Source organism: Podarcis filfolensis (genome assembly GCF_964270895.1).
Source record: "Podarcis filfolensis genome assembly, chromosome: 6".
Lineage (NCBI taxonomy): Eukaryota > Metazoa > Chordata > Lepidosauria > Squamata > Lacertidae > Podarcis > Podarcis filfolensis.
The window spans coordinates 41920592-41939329 of NC_139609.1; the positions used below are offsets into that span (position 1 = coordinate 41920592).

At 42.3% G+C, this 18738-nt stretch overlaps 1 protein-coding gene across 3 annotated transcripts in view; it reads right to left on the reverse strand.

Annotated features, from left to right (window-relative positions):
- The window catches only part of PRKAA2 (protein kinase AMP-activated catalytic subunit alpha 2), a 60329-nt gene extending 42468 nt beyond the window's left edge, over positions 1–17861 (reverse strand). For 2 of the 3 annotated variants that reach the window (XM_083619378.1, XM_083619377.1), the window contains exons 1-7: positions 17183–17332; positions 10856–10997; positions 9418–9511; positions 6224–6368; positions 5078–5165; positions 4302–4526; positions 2991–3492 (exon numbers count right to left, since the gene is read on the reverse strand). In XM_083619378.1, coding sequence (XP_083475504.1) covers positions 2991–3492; positions 4302–4526; positions 5078–5165; positions 6224–6368; positions 9418–9511; positions 10856–10997; positions 17183–17282 — 1296 coding nt within the window. In that variant the 5' untranslated portion in view covers positions 17283–17332. Of the gene's footprint in view, positions 1–2990; positions 3493–4301; positions 4527–5077; positions 5166–6223; positions 6369–9417; positions 9512–10855; positions 10998–17182 lie in introns of all 3 variants that reach the window. The other variant, XM_083619376.1, reaches the window with a different exon arrangement.
- Between the last annotated feature and the right edge of the window lie 877 nt (positions 17862–18738).

Sequence of the window (18738 nt, forward strand, 5' to 3'; positions counted from 1 at the left end):
CTCTGAGGGGAAGGCATTCCTGGAAAAGCTCAGGCATGGAACACGGCAGGCTGTTAAAGACTCTCTTCCACCTGCTCCATTCCTTCCTGTGTTTTTCTTCTAAATATCCTTCATGGAAACTCATCTCAAGCCTTCTTCCCTCCATCGTGAAAGGGAGGGTTTTCAACATGAGGAGTCAGGTAATCAGAGCAGCAGTCCTAGTCCCGCTATCCATAATATAATATATAATAATATTTATTATTTATACCCGCCCATCTGGCTGAGTTTCCCCAGCCACTCTGGGTGGCTCCCAATCGAGTATTAAAAACAATACAGCATTAAATATTAAAAACTTCCCTAAACAGGGATGCCTTCAGATGTCTTTTAAAAATAGGATAGTTGCTTATTTCCTTGATATCTGATGGGAGGGCGTTCCACAGGGTGGGCACCACTACCAAGAAGACCCTCTGTCTGGTTCCTTGTAACCTCACTTCTTGCAATGAGGGAACCACTAGAAGGCCCTTGGCGTTGGACCTCAGTGTCCGGGCAGAACGATGGAGGTGAAAACAATTACAAGCTTCTCTCCTATTGGGCTTCTAGTTAGCAGGGGCATGTATTAGTGAACGAGAAAACCAACTGTACAAATGCGGAAACTGGCATTGACCACATTATTGGGGGGCACAGTGTCCCACTGACTATTTCTATACGCAACAATTTTCTAGTCATTATGGCTCTAACAACAGACAACGTATGGGACAGCTGAATTGCGATGATTAGGAGGCAAGGTTTTCTCTACCTACGTAGCTCTGTGCCCTAACAATGACTAGAAGTATTATTCCAAATAAGCAAATTGTTAGATTATTTCAAAATAAACAAAGACATGCAATTTTGGCTTCGTTTTAAAATGTATGGGTCACAGAATTCTCTTTCCTTGGCATGGAATGTTGGTTCAGTTTGTACAGGATATTGGGAGCACTTTCAAGCATACATACAGAGGATTCACTGAACATTTATTCATTTTAGAACACCTGTACCTTGCTTTTCTCATTCGGCAACAGGCAAAGCAGCCAAGAGAAACAAAGAATCAAAATGCACACAACAAAACGTAATAAAGGCAGTAACAAAACAATAGCAGCAGGGAAATAATCAACATCTAAGCAAGCAGAACAGGCAAGGAGCACAGGTTCCTTAAATTAAAATTTGTATGTATTTATCTTTAGTGCATACGCGGTTTGTTTTTTAAGCAGCTGCTTCAGTAAACATATCGAATGTAGCATATGTCAGTAAGCAAGGCAGCAGAAGACTGCATTTCCATTTCCTACTGAGGACTTGAAGTTAAATCAGAACAACGAAAGAAAGTGAATCTAATGATGCCTCAACACTAATTCTTGCTCATAAACCACTAGCTCAAAAAGGTGGGGTGGAGGCATACATAGGAAAACAGAAAATCTCATGAAGATAACCATTAATCCCCAAGCTCACCCCCCCAAATGTGGCTGTAAGTGACTGACATTAAGATTGTGAAATGAAGGCACCTTATGTACAGGAAAATACTGTGGAAACCAGCAACTACCACAATCCTATGGCAAAAAGAAGACTCAGCTAATACCAAGTTATTTAAGACAGATTTAAGGGAACAATATTGCATTTTCTCCCCTGACCACACGGTTCTTGGATACCATGTAGAAATAACATCTATTTATTAGGAGCTTTCAGTAAGATTATTTACCCAGAAGGGAATTAGCTACTATAATTAGAAATGTGGAGCTCCTGTTATCCCTACCACTGTGCAAGGCAGAATTATCTGCCTATCCTCAAGCTTAGGAAGCTTAAAAAAGAAAGTATGTTTTGTTCCCCGCCCCCTTTAGGTCAGTAATTAAAAATATACATTATTTAACCGCTTTGAAGGTGCTAATATTCACAAAGAGGATGATGTGAGAGTAAGCTAATAATAATTAACGATGAGACGTGGCGAATACTATCATGGCCATTGGAAGACTGCTCATCTATAGTGCAATTCTAACTCCCAGGTGCTGATGGCTGGAAGAGGCTAGAATGGCATTCGGACGCTTCACTGCCAGCCACTGAACCAGAGGTTCCAGCTGTGCTGGGCAGAAAGCTGCGGACAGCAGTTGTCCCAGTGGCGGTGAGGCAGCCAGATCCAAAGTCCTGCGCAGACCCAGAGGGGACCTAACCTCAGGCCCCTCTGCTGCACCAGCCTGAGTCTGAAGTACAGAGAAAGTAAGAAAATAAAAAACCATGTGTGTGTGTGTGTAGGCCTTCCACCTCGGGCAGTGTGAGCTAGAAAGGCTTGGGTTGCAGTGGTAGATCTGCTGCTCCACTTGTCCTCCTCAACCCCATTTAGGATTGCTATGCCTGTTATTATTAATACAGCTGGGGACCTGGAGAGTGCCTACTTGCCCATGTTCTGATAGTCGCTGGAGGCCCTCTTCCAGGTGTCCCCACCACCAGGCGAGGCAGGTGGTCACTGGGCCTCCTTGCTTGTCGTGGCCCAGTCCTGAAACTGCCTCCCTGGGCAGTCTGGCCTGGTCCCTATTCTGCTGTCCTTTCTGCACCAGGCAAAGACCTTTACACTCTACCAGGCTGCAAACCTTTTAACTCTGATTGAATCTTTCTGCTCGCTTTATCCACTGTTTAAATTCTGTAAATATTTCTTTTGCTTTTTATTTGTCCTGTTCTCTTGATCTAAGCTGCTCTGAGAATAATTATATTGAGGGGGCAGCATTTGAATGCATTAGCTAATACATAAACAAAGCCAGTTAAATGAGAACTTACCGGAGGTATTAATTAATTAATGCATTATTAATTATTATTAATAATGCATCAATGCACAATTAATTAATGCATTGTTTAATCTGAATGTCATTTAATGCCAAAATAGGCTTCTAAGTTGTTTACAAAGTACTTAAAAAAACCTAGTATGCAGATAGTAAAATATAAACTTCCATTGTCAAACATTGAATAGCATTCAAAGCCTTCGTATTCCTTACCTTCCACTCAAAATCTAGCTGTTTCATAGCACGGTACACTTCAGCCATGATGTCATAAGGCCTGCTTTGACTCCGTATTCCTAAATGCCACTTGGCTTTTTTCACAGTCAACGGCTTTGGCTTAGTGGTATTCAGTGCATCCAAGGGGCACTTTCCTTTGGGAGTATCTGCTACGAGAGGAGGCATCCGTTCCGGGTGGGGCTTCACCCCCGGAGGGATGTGCATAGTGTCATCCATGAAAGAGCCAGTGGGAGGGCTGGAAGCAAGGTAGAACTCACTGGCTTGGTTCATGATTCTCCGATTGTCAATAATAAGGTGATAAGCAACCGCAAGCTGGTCTTGAGGATCCCCACTGTACAAGCTGGTCATCACCTCTGACTCAGTGCACTCGAATTTTTCACAAACTTCCCGCACGGCATCGTCGTCGATAACATTGGCGTCGTAAGAAGGATCCTCTGGAAACAAGTAACTGGGCAGTTCTTGTTTGAACCACTCGTGTTCTCTAAAAGGAATCGTTTCTCTAATGAATAATAATACTGTTTATGCAACATCCTAGATCTGACTCATCATAAAAGACCAAGCATGGCACTAAAATGTTAAATGATAAGTGTCAAGCTGGTGTATGTATTCCCGTTTAACTCTTCTGAGTTCAAAGGGCTGAGGTTTCGAAATGCACTGCTCTGAGAAACTACGGACCCCGAGAGTTTAGCAGGAGTAAAACAAGCTGATTAAAGGAGGAACTATAAATTATTTGTCCCTTACAGCACATGGTGTAGTGACCTATGTGCCGTAAGGGACAAAGCAGTCTCAACCACATTCTTTAGTCATATACTACACAATGGCTCCCAAGGCTTCAGGATATGGCATTCCTGGTGATACTGGGATGAGCTGGAAACAGGAGATGAAAGAAACACAGACAATACTATGGTGGGTTGTAATTTTGGGCCATATAAATAGTTTGACATGTACTGCTTAGTTGAGGGATTTTGGCCATCCTTGTGACACTTCTGATTATTCAAATGCTCTTGCTATTTCAACAACTGAGGTTGCATTAGGTGATGTTTCATCTCGCTTTCTCCCAGTCACTCCTTATGAAATACTGTAAAGAACATAGCAATAAAGAGAATGTAGCAATAATGTAAGCTGGTTAGATTAGATGTTTTCAAGCCTGTCAGCTCCGTTCCCTGTTCAGCCAATTTCTTTTTTTATTTTTATTTCTAAAGGACATATTGGCTGATTTTCTCTGATGATCTTCTCAGAGATCATCAAAAAAATATTAGTATGGAACGAGTTATAATTTTGGCACCTTACCGGATGTCCTTGATAGTTGCTCGTTTGAGTGGATCCACCTGCAGCATGTGCATAAGGAGGGTGGCAACTGAACGGTTGAGGTATTCGGGAATGTAGAAGACACCTCCACGGATCTTTTTAAAGAGGGTTGGGACATGCTCATCATCAAAAGGAAGAGTCCCACAGAGGAGAGCATAGAGAATAACACCACAGCTCCAGATATCAACCTCTGGGCCAGCATACAATCTGAACAAAAGGAAGGTGCCATTAACCAGTTCCTTAAGACATTGCAGTATCTTGCCTGAAGTTCCAAAGGACACCCTAAGTAGCTGGGAGAGGGAAAAAGGAAGCAATGCTAAACAGTCGCCTTGAATCCAAGTGACAACTGGAAGAGCATCTGATTACAATAACATCCTCCCTGAACTTATTTCATAGCCTGTTCATCATACTGGAACTGCTCAAGCCTCTTCTCTTTGATTGCTCTCCCCTACATTCTCCAAAAATCCTTAACATTTCTCTCGAGTGTTGCTTAGAAGTGTCCACTCTCTTTGGACTTGCCTTGGTGCAGTCAACAGAAATAACCTCGGTGGTCAATTCCTGGTATCTACTTTAAATCCTTTTGGTGCTATTGTTTCTTGCTTAAAAACAAACTGTGCAACCAGAAGGACAGAATGCTGCCATACGAACACTACCTAAGCACATATAAATGACCACGAACTACTCAGCTATATGAATGAATCCCATGTCAAAAACATGCCTCTGATCAAAAGGGTATCCATTGGTCTTTAATGTTCTACCTTCCAGAGATGACTTCTGGTGCTGCATAGTTGGGCGAGCCACAGCTGGTTCGCAGGAATTCGCCATCTGACATCATGTTGGACAGTCCTAAAAGGTTGTGGAGGGGAGAGAGAGAGACTCATTTGTTGGCATTGCTAGAAGAGAGAGAAGGGTGTCTGTGTGTGAAATAGCAAGGGAGGCAGAAGGGAACGATATAGATTAAAAAATTTAAAAAGGCTCTTAGAACTGTGTTGCATTATTTGCTTAAGAAACAATTCCTTACAGGTAGAAAGGTCTTTGTAAAGATCTACTTCAAACTGAAAGCTAGATTCTCAAAGCTTATTCTAAGCATTTCCCCTGGAGAGAATTCAATGGACCATCTTTCCTCAGGTTCCTTCATCTAGGTTACTCAAGAGCTGGAGTAAACTCTGTGCAATGGAGGCCTAGAGAGGGAAGGCATCTGTGCGTCCCAAGGGGAAGAGAGGAGGACCTCATGTTTCTATATGTCTAGCATGAAGCTGAATATCAGTGCTATACAATCAGTCGTGTCCTGTCTGCTTTAAGGGGCAGTATTATGGTCAATGGGACAAAAATAAATAAATGAAACCTGATAGTATAAGAAGCCACACGGAACTGCATGAAATATTGAGAGGAAATGTTAAAAGTGGCAAAGATCCAAAATAATTTTGTAAATGATTTCTATTATATATCTATAATCACACTGACAACACCATAACAAGAAAAGCCTGCTTTCCCTAGAGGTGATAAGTGAATGTATGAATTGTATTGTTTCAGTCTGCAGGTGAAGGTTCATATGGCTGAGTGTTCCACCATACAAGATAAAGAAAAAGATGTAGAAAACTAGATGCCAGGGAAATGGCAAGGCTAGGACCCTTCTCCCTGAAATCAACTTATTATGTGCCAGGATTTTTAAAAAACTTTGAGTATGGAGAAGCATCCAGTTATGTAAGCGTCCACCTTCAGGTTTAATACTCAGTGAAGACGAGACTAATGTTTTCAACTTGGGAAGTTTTTCACAGTAGCAAAGAAACTGCTAATGGTGATGAAAACTGATGCTGGGTTCTTTGAAGGATGTTAGCCCTGAGACAGTTCAGCAATTGGCATAGAGCTGGTCACATTTCTGGAATGCTGCTGGGGTCACATACCAAAATCAGCTATCTTGGCATTCATGTTTGCATCCAGCAGCACATTCTCTGGTTTCAGGTCTCTGTGAACTACCATATGCCGATGACAGTAATCTACAGCTGACAGAATTTGCTGGAAAAGACGCCTGGCTTCGGCCTCTTCAACCTAGAAAAATGCACAGGAAGGGAAACAAGGCTCAATTTTTTTTTTGTTTATTTGTCCTGAAAGGATACTCAGCGAGGCAAAATGTGCCCTCTTAATGGGCCACAAGAGACAGAATTACAGTAAGCAACACTAAACAAACAAGTAAACAGAGGCAAGCCATCCCAAGGAGACATTCCATTTCACTATTCTCTTATAATTAAGTGTGTCAAATAATTAAAGGCCATTTAAGCTTTAAAACTGTGCTGCTTTGACCAATCAATTGTTCAGCTCTGAAAAATTTCTCTGCTACAGACTGCAGCCCATGGCAGTAATTTTCGAAAGGCCTCTGCAAACTGAGGAAACTAGATTGCCCTTGTTACTTTTGCCTTCTACTCCTTGACTGCACCCAATTTGGAAAAACCAAACATGGGGGCCAGAGACAGCAAAGTAGAAGGCCCTGCCTCCTCATCTCACACTTGTGAAATCAGGACTGACCTCTAAAGGTGACCATACTTGGGCATCGGCCAAAGCCCAATACTTGGCCCTGTTGTTGCTCCTCTCCACTGCTGCAACTGGCTTGTTTACTTTTCGTTTAGGACTGGAGGGGGATGAGGAAATAAGTGATGGTGGCAGTAATAATTAGGATCAGCAGGTGCTGCCACCTGCTTGCTAGCTCTTTTACTGGCAAGTCAGCAAAGTGTGGAGGACAAAGCCCACTCAAGGAAACTTGCCCAGGCCAGAACCTTAAACCTAAAGCCAGCACAGTTTAAGATCTGCTCCCCTCTCCCCCACGCGCATGCTATTGGGGATGGATCTACAGTAGAATGAAATAGGAATGTGCCAGAGTGGGGTCACATTTTCACCTAGTCCCACAGCTCCATAATGTACTAGTGTTGTTGAAATGAGCCTCATGGCCCCTAACCCTCATGCATATGAGGAGAGCACCAACTAACTACAGTCTCCTGTCATGCCTGAACTTGAGAAACTATGGTTTATTCAAACTATGGTTTGTTAACAAAGCGGAATATCATATCATGGTATGATCCTGGTTTCTTTAAACTAAACACAGAACAAATCACAGTTCCTTCAGTTCAGACATCACAAACTAAAGCAAAAGTGGAAGTTTTTAATCTCTTCTTCTTTGTGCATATCTTAAGGGAAAGAGAGTAGAATGAGCTATACCAGACCAAGTGAGGGAGATCATATTTTTTTATGGCACCTACTAGGGCCGGATTTAGGTTTGATGAGGCCCTAAGCTACTGAAGGTAATAGGGACCTTTATATGTCCAGCTATCCTTTGTAAACAACAAATTGTCACTGTTTTTTGTGTTGAATATATGCTATATGGTAATTTATGGACCTAATAGGTATCTAAAGCCATTTGCACATGTTGCCATGCAACCAGTCCATGCAGAATGTAGGAACCCTATATATAGAAATGAGCAAACCAGTGATATTTTAGGGAACAGGCTAGTAGGCGGGGCCCATTACTTACAACATAGGAGCCTACACAACACAAAACACTGTTGCTGTATGTAGGTTTTATTTTATTTTTTTATCTTATATTTTGGAAATGTACATCCAATTGTTGTTTTTTTCCTTTATTTGGGGGGGGGGGCCAAGAGAGTGGGGCCCTAAGCTATAGCTTGTTTATCTTATACATAAATCCAGTACTGGCACCTACTGATATACCCTGCAAGGAAAAAAACCTAGGACAACAAGGACTATTCCAGGTTAGACTCTTCCTGATGTTCTAGTTTTCATACTTGCAGGAAAGTCCCATTCCCCCCATTAGAGAGCATTCAAAAATGGCACCCCTAGCTGCAGTCTCACTCTGCAAGATCCTAGCAGTTGTTGTGAAACAGCCTGAGTTGACTAGGTCTGTTAATAGAAACTCTATTTTTAAACTGAATTCAGGCCATTAATGGATGCGCCTCACCACTTAATCATAGTGGTAAAACAATGGTAATGATAGTACATACTTAACATTTTACATATTTCTATAACAAGTATAATTATATAGCAGATTATAATATCCTCTCAATAAATTATGAACAAGGGATCAAATTAGGAAATATTATGACTACAGGGTACAAAAATTCAAATACTGAATTTTATGCAGTCCAAGTGGTGAGGTGACAATCACATAGCATGCAGCAGGGAGCATTTCAATTCTGCTAATAGCTTCCGAAGGATTAAAGAAAAAATAGATATGAGATCCTCTCTAACCTGTGAATTGGAGCTATGGAAGGAGTACAATCCTAAGCACGTCTATTCAGAACTAAGTCCTGCTGAGTTAAAATAGACTTATGTACATGTGTACAGGAGTGCAGTCGAAATCTGTTTATTATTACTGCTTTTGCTTAGAATTTAGATTCTATGTTTTAAAAAGCATTTAATAATTTCTATTTCAGGGAAAATCTGGGCAACAAAAATAAAACACTGTTCAACCATGAATTGTGCTGATTGGCTGTAAAATGTAAATTTACAGAGGCAAGCACTTCTGTCTTGCTTCTGAGCTTGAACTATCACCTAGACTCTAGGAAATTCTGTGGCTCATTGTCTTTTCTGGGCAATTATATAGTAAACTGATAGTTATCACTAAATTATACTGCAACGGCAAATAAATGCTCAGCGTCGTCTGAAAAGGCTGTTCTACCAGTGCAATGTCACCCAAAAAATTGCACCACCATTACAAGCACACATCTCAGAACATATTTAGAACTGGATCACTATCACCAAACTGCTTTCATTTGCCAGAACACATTCAAATATAAAGAGCCAGGAAGCTGCTACTGGTTATTGCCTTGCTTCTTACATGTTTATTCAAATGATATGCAATTCAAGGCAAGGTGGATCAGCAAAATGTTTGCACTGTAAGACTGTGTAGGACACCGCACTGCCATCAGGCCGGTTGCAAGTCATTCCAGATAGGTCTGTGATGAAGCCAGTTCTATTTTTGGCCTTAATAACCTTAAAAAGAACCCTCATTTAGCAAAGATATTATAGATCGGTAGAATTCACTTCCCTCCCGCCCACACATTTATCCTTAATGGAAAAAGTCACTTACATGTCCATGTTTACAGATGTAATCAAACAATTCCCCACCAGACACATATTCCATTACCATGAAAAAATCTGTTGGTGTGCTGATGACCTGGTACCTAACAAAAAGACACACAAAAATTATGTTGTTTTTTATCTGCATCTTTTTCAATAGTGAGACAAGAGCTAGTGCTTACTTAATCTCACTAAACTAACATTTTCCTTAAAATTAGCAGTTCACGCATAACTGCTTTCCACTTCTAAAGGTGAATTTTATTATATTCTTTATGATTAAAGCAGATATAAACTATTTCTGGGCTCTGACGGATTTACCTTTCTTCTTCCGTAAGCTTATTGATTCTCTTGGAATCTTTGCACAATAATTATACCTCACTTATGACTAACCCTCTTTTCAAATTTCCATTGTGGCTACAGATGTTCAAGAATGTTTGAAAAGATGGGAGATAATACTCAGACTCGAGTAATATGGTAAAACTGAATCGTAGTGGCAAGAGGATAGGGAAGTCCAAGTATAATAGTCAAAATATTTTACTTTTCAGAAATCCATTTTTGCACAGAACCACAATATCCCAGAGAGTGAGATGCACATCTAACAAGCAGACTCAGTTGCTTCGCCCAAGAAATTGCTCAAATGCGCATCAAATCCTTCCATAAAATCCAGGAATTTACTTCAAATCCATCAGCTAGTCCAAGTTTTATTTCTGTTCCTCAGTGAGCACAGAGTATAATCCAGCCATTGTATGTTACTATCACAAGCTCCCAGATGATGAGATGAACGTTTTACAACAATATTTTATAACTTTCCCTCTACTCTAATCTGGTAGTCATAAATTAACAGAATCCCATTAGAGATCCTGTTTACTGTGGTTCAGAAAAGCAAAGGCTGTAGTTCTAAGTATAAGTAAAGGTAAAGGGACCCCTGACCATTAGGTCTAGTCGTGGCCAACTCTGGGGTTGCGACGCTCATCTCGCTTTATTGGCCGAGGGAGCCAGCGTACAGCTTCCGGGTCATGTGGCCAGCATGACTAAGCCGCTTCTGGCGAACTAGAGCAGCGCACAGAAACGCCGTTTATCTTCCCGCCGGAGCGGAACCTATTTATCTAATTGCACTTTGATGTGCTTTCAAACTGCTAGGTTGGAGGAGCAGGGACCGAGCAACGGGAGCTCACCCCTTCACGGGGATTCGAACCGCCAACCTTCTGATTGGCAAGTCCTAGGCTCTGTGGTTTAACCCACAGCGCCACCCGTGTCTAGGAAGTAAACTCAGTGGAGTTCAGTGGAATTTACTCCAGAATAAATGTGCCTGGAATTGCATTGCAGGTTACCTTTGAAAATATTAATTCAACACACAGTAAAATATCAGGAGCACACAGGGTCCCTGAGGGCAGTTACCCCCATTTCATGCAACACACAACAATGGGAATAGTGGCAGCAATACTTACAATTTGATAATATGGGGGTGTCGGAAAAGCTTCAGATTTTGGATTTCTCGTTTGATCTTCCCAACCACATCCAAACTGCGAATTTTTTGCCTATTTAAAATTTTGACCGCTACTTTGTGCCGTGTGAGCTGGTGTTCTCCAACTAAAAGAAAGAAAGAAAAGTTTCATGTTTTATTGAAGTACGTATAATGTATACTGGATAATAATGACAGACTGTCATGAGGGGATATTTGGCCCTGAACAGAAACAAAAGTAACAAAAGGTAATAATATAATTTTAAGTCTAAGGTGAAATGTTCTCCCCACCGCAATTTCATCATCCTCTTCGTAGGTTGTGAAGAGGGATGTTAGCTGCCAGTGATTTAATTTTTTATTTTTATTTTTGCCAACAAGGGCAAATGGTTCACTCCAGTGAGCAAATATGCTCCCACTGCAGTTGAAAGCCACTTTCTCTTTTCTCACAAAACACAAATTTGAGATCAGAAATGGCAATATTTCAACCTCACAGAATATGTGTCTGTGACATTAGAGTGGCCATCTTGGGGGCAGAGGAACTTTAAAGGGAGACTGCAACTTGAAACAGTTGGATTACAATGCATCAAGAGTTCAGTGCTATTATTTATGGACTGCATTAAGACAAAGGATTTTTTTTTTTAGTAAAGTCATGTGTTAATTGGCTTACAAATGCCAACATGTCTGAATTAACATTTTATGAATCACTGCTGCTAATTACGTAATTATCACTGTCTGTGCTTTTCTGCATTTCATTTCCTCTGACCTTACTGTTTACAGCCCTCCCCGCAAACATATCTGTAACTCAGAAAAGTGTGTGTCATGTTGCAAGAGACCAAAGTGGCCACCCCCTCTGGAAACAGAAAATCAAACAAAAGGAAGTTTTATAGAACGTCCCAAGCTGTAAGGTTCTAGTAGAAGCCGTTATGCTTGTTACAGCAAACAATGAAATGCCATTTAGGATGCAATTCACTGAACTCTCACACAGCTTAGCATTCTAATTTAAAAGTCATGGAATGTTAAAACTAGGCAAGAGACTATCTGTGACAGTGACTGTGGCCCCGACTAAAGAACAGAGCAGAGTGGTAAATGCAGTAGCTGTATAGGGTGAGCAAGTCGCTATTATTAGCAGAGATAAGAGCAGTCTGAAATTCTTTCCTCAATATGAGTGTTCTAAAAATAAAGTGCTTTGCCACACTTCCAAATAAAAACACTTGGGCTTGTTTCCTTTTTATGTACTCGGCTAGGCTAGGAAATGTTAACAGGATGCTATGCTCTGCATCGCACAAGTGTATTTATTTATTTTACAGATCAACCATATTTTTATCCTGCCCTAATAATGAAGCAAACTACAAAGCGTAGATTAAAATCCATATAACAAAAAGGTTTCAGCAACAAGAAATAAACGAATCAGGTTTTAGATTTAAAAATCAAGAGGTTACATTTTTTTTAACCTGTCACCAAAAAGACTGCAAGCCTCTCTGCAGAGAGCATTCCACAGCTGGGGTACCACTGAAAAAGGGTTTTTCCTCTAGCTATATGACCTATGGAGCAGTGAGCATTTATTCTGATTTGTTTGCAGGGAGGCTAGACAACGGTACATGAAGGTAGCATTATCCACCCTTTCTAGTGCATTTCCCCATCGCGTTCCTTTTTGCAAGAAGTCTGGTATTTGGGGAAGAGGGTTTGTTTCACAAAGGCACTAAATCAAACCAACCATAACTCTGCAACATGAATATGCCCGTATATGGTTGAATCCCACTTGACAATGGGTGCCTCTAGTAAAAATCTATGCCTCTATCTCGACCTTTCTCTGGCAAACATAAACCCTAGGAAATGTTCCCAACCGATTGCTGTGAAACGACAGGAGGGCTAAATAAGAATTATCATTCCTTTTCCTGTTATGGAAATTCACTCTGCTCCATATCCCTCGATTGCCTGCTGCAGCCACTATGCTGTTTCATAAACAGCCAAACACAGAGTGAAACCAAGTCCTTCAATATGTTTCTGTGCAAAATTGAGGTATTTGCTTCAGCAAAATGGGTGCACATCATATAGCTTTTCATGCTTTGGGTGACCAAGTGTGAAAGAGGATTTGGCTTTTGTGCTTTATGCAGCTGCATAAAAGAGGGGGGGGGGTCTTTTCTTACCATTGCTGCAATATGATGCAGATGCCAAAATAAGAATATTTTTCTTATATCTACACAAGCACTAAAACATGCAGGGCCATGTTAGCTTTAGCATCTGGTCACCCCTTCATATTCCAGGTTGTAACTATGCTCCCAGGATCCTAGCAAACCCATGTTTATTAACTTTTGTTCCAGCACCCTATTGCAGTGCCACAGCCAAAAAAATATGGGCCACAAATTAGTCTAGTAACAGTTATCCTAGTTTGATCATTCCTAAACCTCTAGCAGCAGCTTGTTCTGCATACATTAGCAGGCGATAATGCGTTCATCTTGAGCCTCTAAAAATCTTTACCTGCGACTTCCTGAATGCTACATTTGTATTGTACAACTGTACTGCTAATATTTTACTCTGGGAGATGAAACAACAAAGATGCCAGCTGTATATACACATGCATGAAATAATCTGGGCCTTAGAAGTAGTGGGAACAGCACTCACTGAGTTCACAGCTTGCTCCTGCAGCTGAACTCACACACATTACAGGTTCTTTTGAGGATGCAGCTAAGGCTTGTGTTTTTAAACATTGGGGGGGGGGGCATAGTGAGGGCCTAATCATCCCTTGATATGTTAGGGAATAACTGAGTGGGAAAGAGACTCAGCACAGGATAGCAATGCTGCTGATCACTGAGCGAATGGGTGATAGCCAATGTTAGTCATACTCAAAGTAGACCTATTGAAATCAGCAAGCAAATTACTTAAGCCTATTGGATTTCAGCAGGACTACTCTATAACTAAGGCTGAGTATCACCCAGCGGGTATGAAACATCCTTGAAATTGGAATTTTCTCTCTGCTATTTCAGTCAGAAGGAAGTCTATCATCTTACGCCAGTGTGGTGTAATGGTTAGAGTACTGGGCTACAACCCGGGAGAGCAGGGTTCGAATCCCCACTCAGCCATGAAGCTCACTGGGTGACCTTGGGCCAGTCACCATCCCATGGTCTAGCCTACCTCACAGGGTTGTTAGGAGGACGAAATGGGCAGGAGGGAACCACATACACCACCTTAAGATCCTTGGAAGATAAAAGGTAGTACTGTATATAAATGTAATAAATAAATGCTTATCTGGCATCTCCCAGATCAACAATGTAAATATGTTCCAATGGGACAAAAGTCCCAGTTGTATGCTTTGGTGACCACCTTAGGATGATCTATTCTACGACCTGCTGTAGTTCACACAGAAGATTTGTAAACTCCAAACCAGCAAAGCAAACAAACCAAAGTATTAAGCTGCAACCAAGTAGCCCATCTTTCATTTGTTATCAATAAAAAAAAACTACATGTGTCTGTTTGTGGTTTTCTTAGTGCTGATACATTAATAATTAATAATAAACAAGTCTGCTTTGTAATCCATCGTTTGCTTACAGCAAGGAACTGATACAGAGATATTATTGTTTCGCTCCCTTGGGACTTGTTAAGCCTACTTGAATGTCTTAAGAGATGCAGGCAAAAGAGACAGTGTTATTTGTTGCGTAGTGTGGTAACTCAGGTTCCTAATATAACCATGAAGCAGAGGCACAACAACTCCCCATGATACACTATTTAACACATTACTGTGTGTGTGTGTGTGTGTGTGTGTGTGTGTGTGTGCACATCTGTGTTTTAATTAAATGGCATAAGGCAGGAATGCTGAAAGACAGTATTTCCTTCTGAGTAGGTCTACTCAGAGGGTGACCTTAGCAACATTATAGAAATGGTTCAGCTCAATTATTACAATGGTCCTTAAGAAAGTTAGATACTAGCTACTGTGTGCTGCGCCCTAACCTTTCATACCCACTGAAAAACAATTTTTTTCAACCTTGCAAATAACCCCATTAAAGTTACTAGCCCTAAAAAAAGATTTACTAGCCCACCCACATTAGTAGTCTGTAGCACACTAAGGAATGATGACAACAATCCTATACATACTTATTTAAGACTAAGCCTCACTGAGCTCAGTGGGACTCATTTCTGAGTAAAATATGCATAGGATCAGGCTGTTAAGGGGGAAAGAATAAAAATAATTTCTTGCTTGGGAGCAAATCTTGCTCCCTACAAGCAACATGGCAAGTGGCAGTTGACAAGCCTGGAATTTACTTTGCAAAGGCTGGGATATGATTTGGGCAGTGTATGACAGATGGGAGGGTCTGTGTGATTAAGAAATAAGTGTGGTTCTGGACTTAAACTGAGGAAACTCAGGTTCAATCCTTATGCAGCGACTGGGCGGCCTTGGGCAGTTCACTACTTTTCCGCTTCAAGCTTTTTGCAACGATAAAATGGGTAGAATGAACCATGTATGTCACCTGAGCTCCTTTAAAAAATGTAACAAATATGGCTGCAATCCTGTGCATATTTACCTGGGAGTAAACCCAACTGAACACAAAGGGACTTATATCTGAATAAATATGCATAGAATTGTGTTGCATTAACTTCATGCCAACCTTGGAAAAAATACTTCACAATGTGAAGATTCTCCGTGGATTTGCAAAGAGTCAGACTCATGTATGAATGACATTTTCTGCCATTCAACACTGGAAAATATCTCACAAATATCTCACACCAACAACATCATAAATAGTAATAATAATAGCAATAGCTTCTAATAGCTTAGCATATCTTCCTGAATTGGCCTCATTGGTGATAAAACAAGCTTTTGTGGACTACAGTTCACTTCAGCTTTAACACCTCAAAGTCTGTTGAATTTATAACAGCATAAGCTTTCATGAAGTACAGTCCATTTCAACTGATGATGCCATAATTAAACTGTTGTGACCTAACACAGCTATTCCTCTTGAAACTGTTTCTTTGGTGACAGCATGTCCATGAAGTTTATTCTAAAAGGCTACTACAGGGCAGGCAAAGACCAAGGTTATGTGAGCTGAAGATGTCCAATGTTGTTGCACCTTGTGCAAATGCTGGAGGGAGCAAGATGTGTACATCCCAGAGCAGCCAAAGGCAGGGCTCACAATGCATTGCACATCTTACAGGAAGGAAGGGAGGAAAGGCTGTGTGATTCATTAACTGGAGGCCAAACAGTGTGGGTAACCGCATTCGGCTTGCCCACATTTTGCCTCTATTTATCCCCTCCTGTCCTTTCCACAGTGTCACGTTCCCTTCTCATTAGGGCAGCGACCCCTGTCCCCAGCACTTTTATTTTGCTAAAGCATATATGCACAGCTCATGTGTACTGTCAGCGATGTCTGAAAGAGAAAAGATGAAGGTATGTGTGCTGGATGCTTGCCAGGTGCTCCCGATTTCAAGCCAGGAGCATTTTGTCTCCTGACCCTAGGAGAACTTCCAAATACCTCAGTTGGTAGAGCATGAGATGCTTAATCTCAGCGTTGGCCAAAAGATTCCTGCATTTCAAGGGGCTGGACAAGATGACCCTCGTGGTCCCTTCCCATTCTACAATTCATGACTCTTAGAAAAAGACCCTGACTCTCTAAGCCCCTGTCATCATTCCCCAGCATCCTATTGCGGGTTTCTGAAGGCTGTGGGGAGGAGAGTGCAAAGGTGTTTATGGGAGGAGCTGAGGGGGAATTCTGGACTGGGTGCCTGCCTGAATGATCAGATGGAAATGCAAAGCAGGGATGCCAACTTGAATGAAATATTGGGGGGGGGGCAGGTAACCCTGCCACACATAACTGATCACATTCCATGACATAATTGATCACATATACACGTGTGTGTGTGTGTGTGTGAATGGCATTACCAGGGGTGCCAACTTGACTAAAATATTGGGGGGCCTAGGTAACCGATCACATGACATGCATGCCATTTGAAGGGCAATGCCCATGAACTTTGAAACGGGAGTGGGGGCTCAAACATTTTATTGTGAGTTGGCTTCTATGCCAGTGGCTGCCTCAGATAAAAGGGATATACTGTGGGGTGGGGGGCACCAGGGTGGGGGAGGTGTTCGCTGCAGGGGGTGGGGAGGGGGCTCTGGGGAGGAAAGGTGCAGGATGGAGACGGAGGGATAACTGAGCGCGGGGCTGTCGCCTGGTGCCTGCGGCGCGTGTGCGTATATTGGGGGGGGGGGTGCGCGCTGCGCCTTGGAGAGGCGCTTCCTCGCGCGCGCGCTCCATCTCTCCCTCTCTCCCTCCCCTCCTCGGCTGCAGCCCCGAGCCCGCCCCTCCCGCGCCCCATACTCAGCTCTTGACTTTGCCGAAGGTGCCGACCCCCAGCGTGTCCCCCAGCACGTAGTGGCCGATCTTCACCCGCCCGTCGTGCTTCTGCGGCTGCTTCTCAGCCATCTTCGCTCGGCGCTGCCGCCGCCGGCCGGGCCGGACCACAATGCAGCAGGGCAGGGCCGGGAGGGGAGGCGAGGCGGAGGCAGGCAGGCTGGCAGGCGGCGCGGAGAGGGAGGGCAGGAGAGGGAGGGGGCCAGGTAAGGGACGGGGGGCGCTGAGCTTCTGGAGGCGCCGGGTGGCCCCTAAGATAAGGAACTTATTCTATAAAATAGCATCGAAAGGAGAAAGGGCTCGTGCCCCCACAAACCCCTGCAAGCTTCGCTGGACTAGACTGTGGGTACGGCCTTGCACTCGGCACATGCACAGAGACAGTCTTGCGGTTTTAGGTTCTTTCCGGATCGTAGAAGCGCAGAACTCAGGATCATCTAAGTCCAACACGCCCCCCCCCCTTGCAGTGCAGGAATATACGGCTGCGTTATCAGCACCACGCTCTAACCAAGTGAGCTATCCAGGCTCTCCCTTCCTTATTTTACTGTTACTGTTTTATTTTGGTAAGCCGCCTTGTGAAAGAATCATAGAATTGGAAAGGAGCACAGTGATCATCCAGTCCAACCCCCTACCATGCAGGAATCTTTGGCACAAGGTGACCATGAGATTGAGAGTCTCGTGCTCTACCTGCTGAAAGGAGGTCTATCAATATGTCACCGATATTGCAGAAGGAACATTTTGTCCACCTTGATCTTGTGCAAGGGAACACAAGCAGAGCTGTCCTTCCACTGTTCCTTGAATAATTGCCAAAGGAGGAGCTCATTCTAAGTCTCCATGCTTGGGTTTTTTCTTTTCTCGATAACTTCCTGAGCTGAAACTTTGCAATGCAAACCGTTTTCGGCTGCAATCCAGTTATACACACTTAAATGGAAGTAAGTCCCGTTGAACTCAAAAGAGACCTATTTCTGGGTAGACATGTGTAGCATTGCACTGTTAGACCCTCACATTAACCCTTGACCAGAAGAACAGTGGTATGTATATATAGTTTTACCACCTTTTGAAAAATATGTTTCGCACGCTGCTGGAGAGGAGTGGTGGCTGCCAAATGTGTGGTTTTGGAAGTATCCATAGGAAGTTGAGTGAGACGGCTTCTGGCGGGGAAAAGGCAAGCTGGCGGAAGTAGATAAAAATCTGAAACGACATTAAATGTGCCAGGCATCTATTTTTGTTCCTCAGGTTTGCTAGTTTTTAGCATTGGTGATCAAGGAAGATTGTTGGCTGCCTTTCAAAATTTCATTTTCATTTCACTTTTAATTTGTATACCGTCTTTCTATTTCACAATACCCAAGGCAGTTTCCAAGCTGAAGAAACAAAGAATGATCACCTTATAACAATCCAATACAAAAATGTGATAATAAAATATAACTTTAAAATAAGCAGCTTATATCAAATAAAGTAATATTCAACAATCCATTAGAATAGCATAGAATAATATTAAATATTAGCATATAAAAATTAAACAGAAATCCAT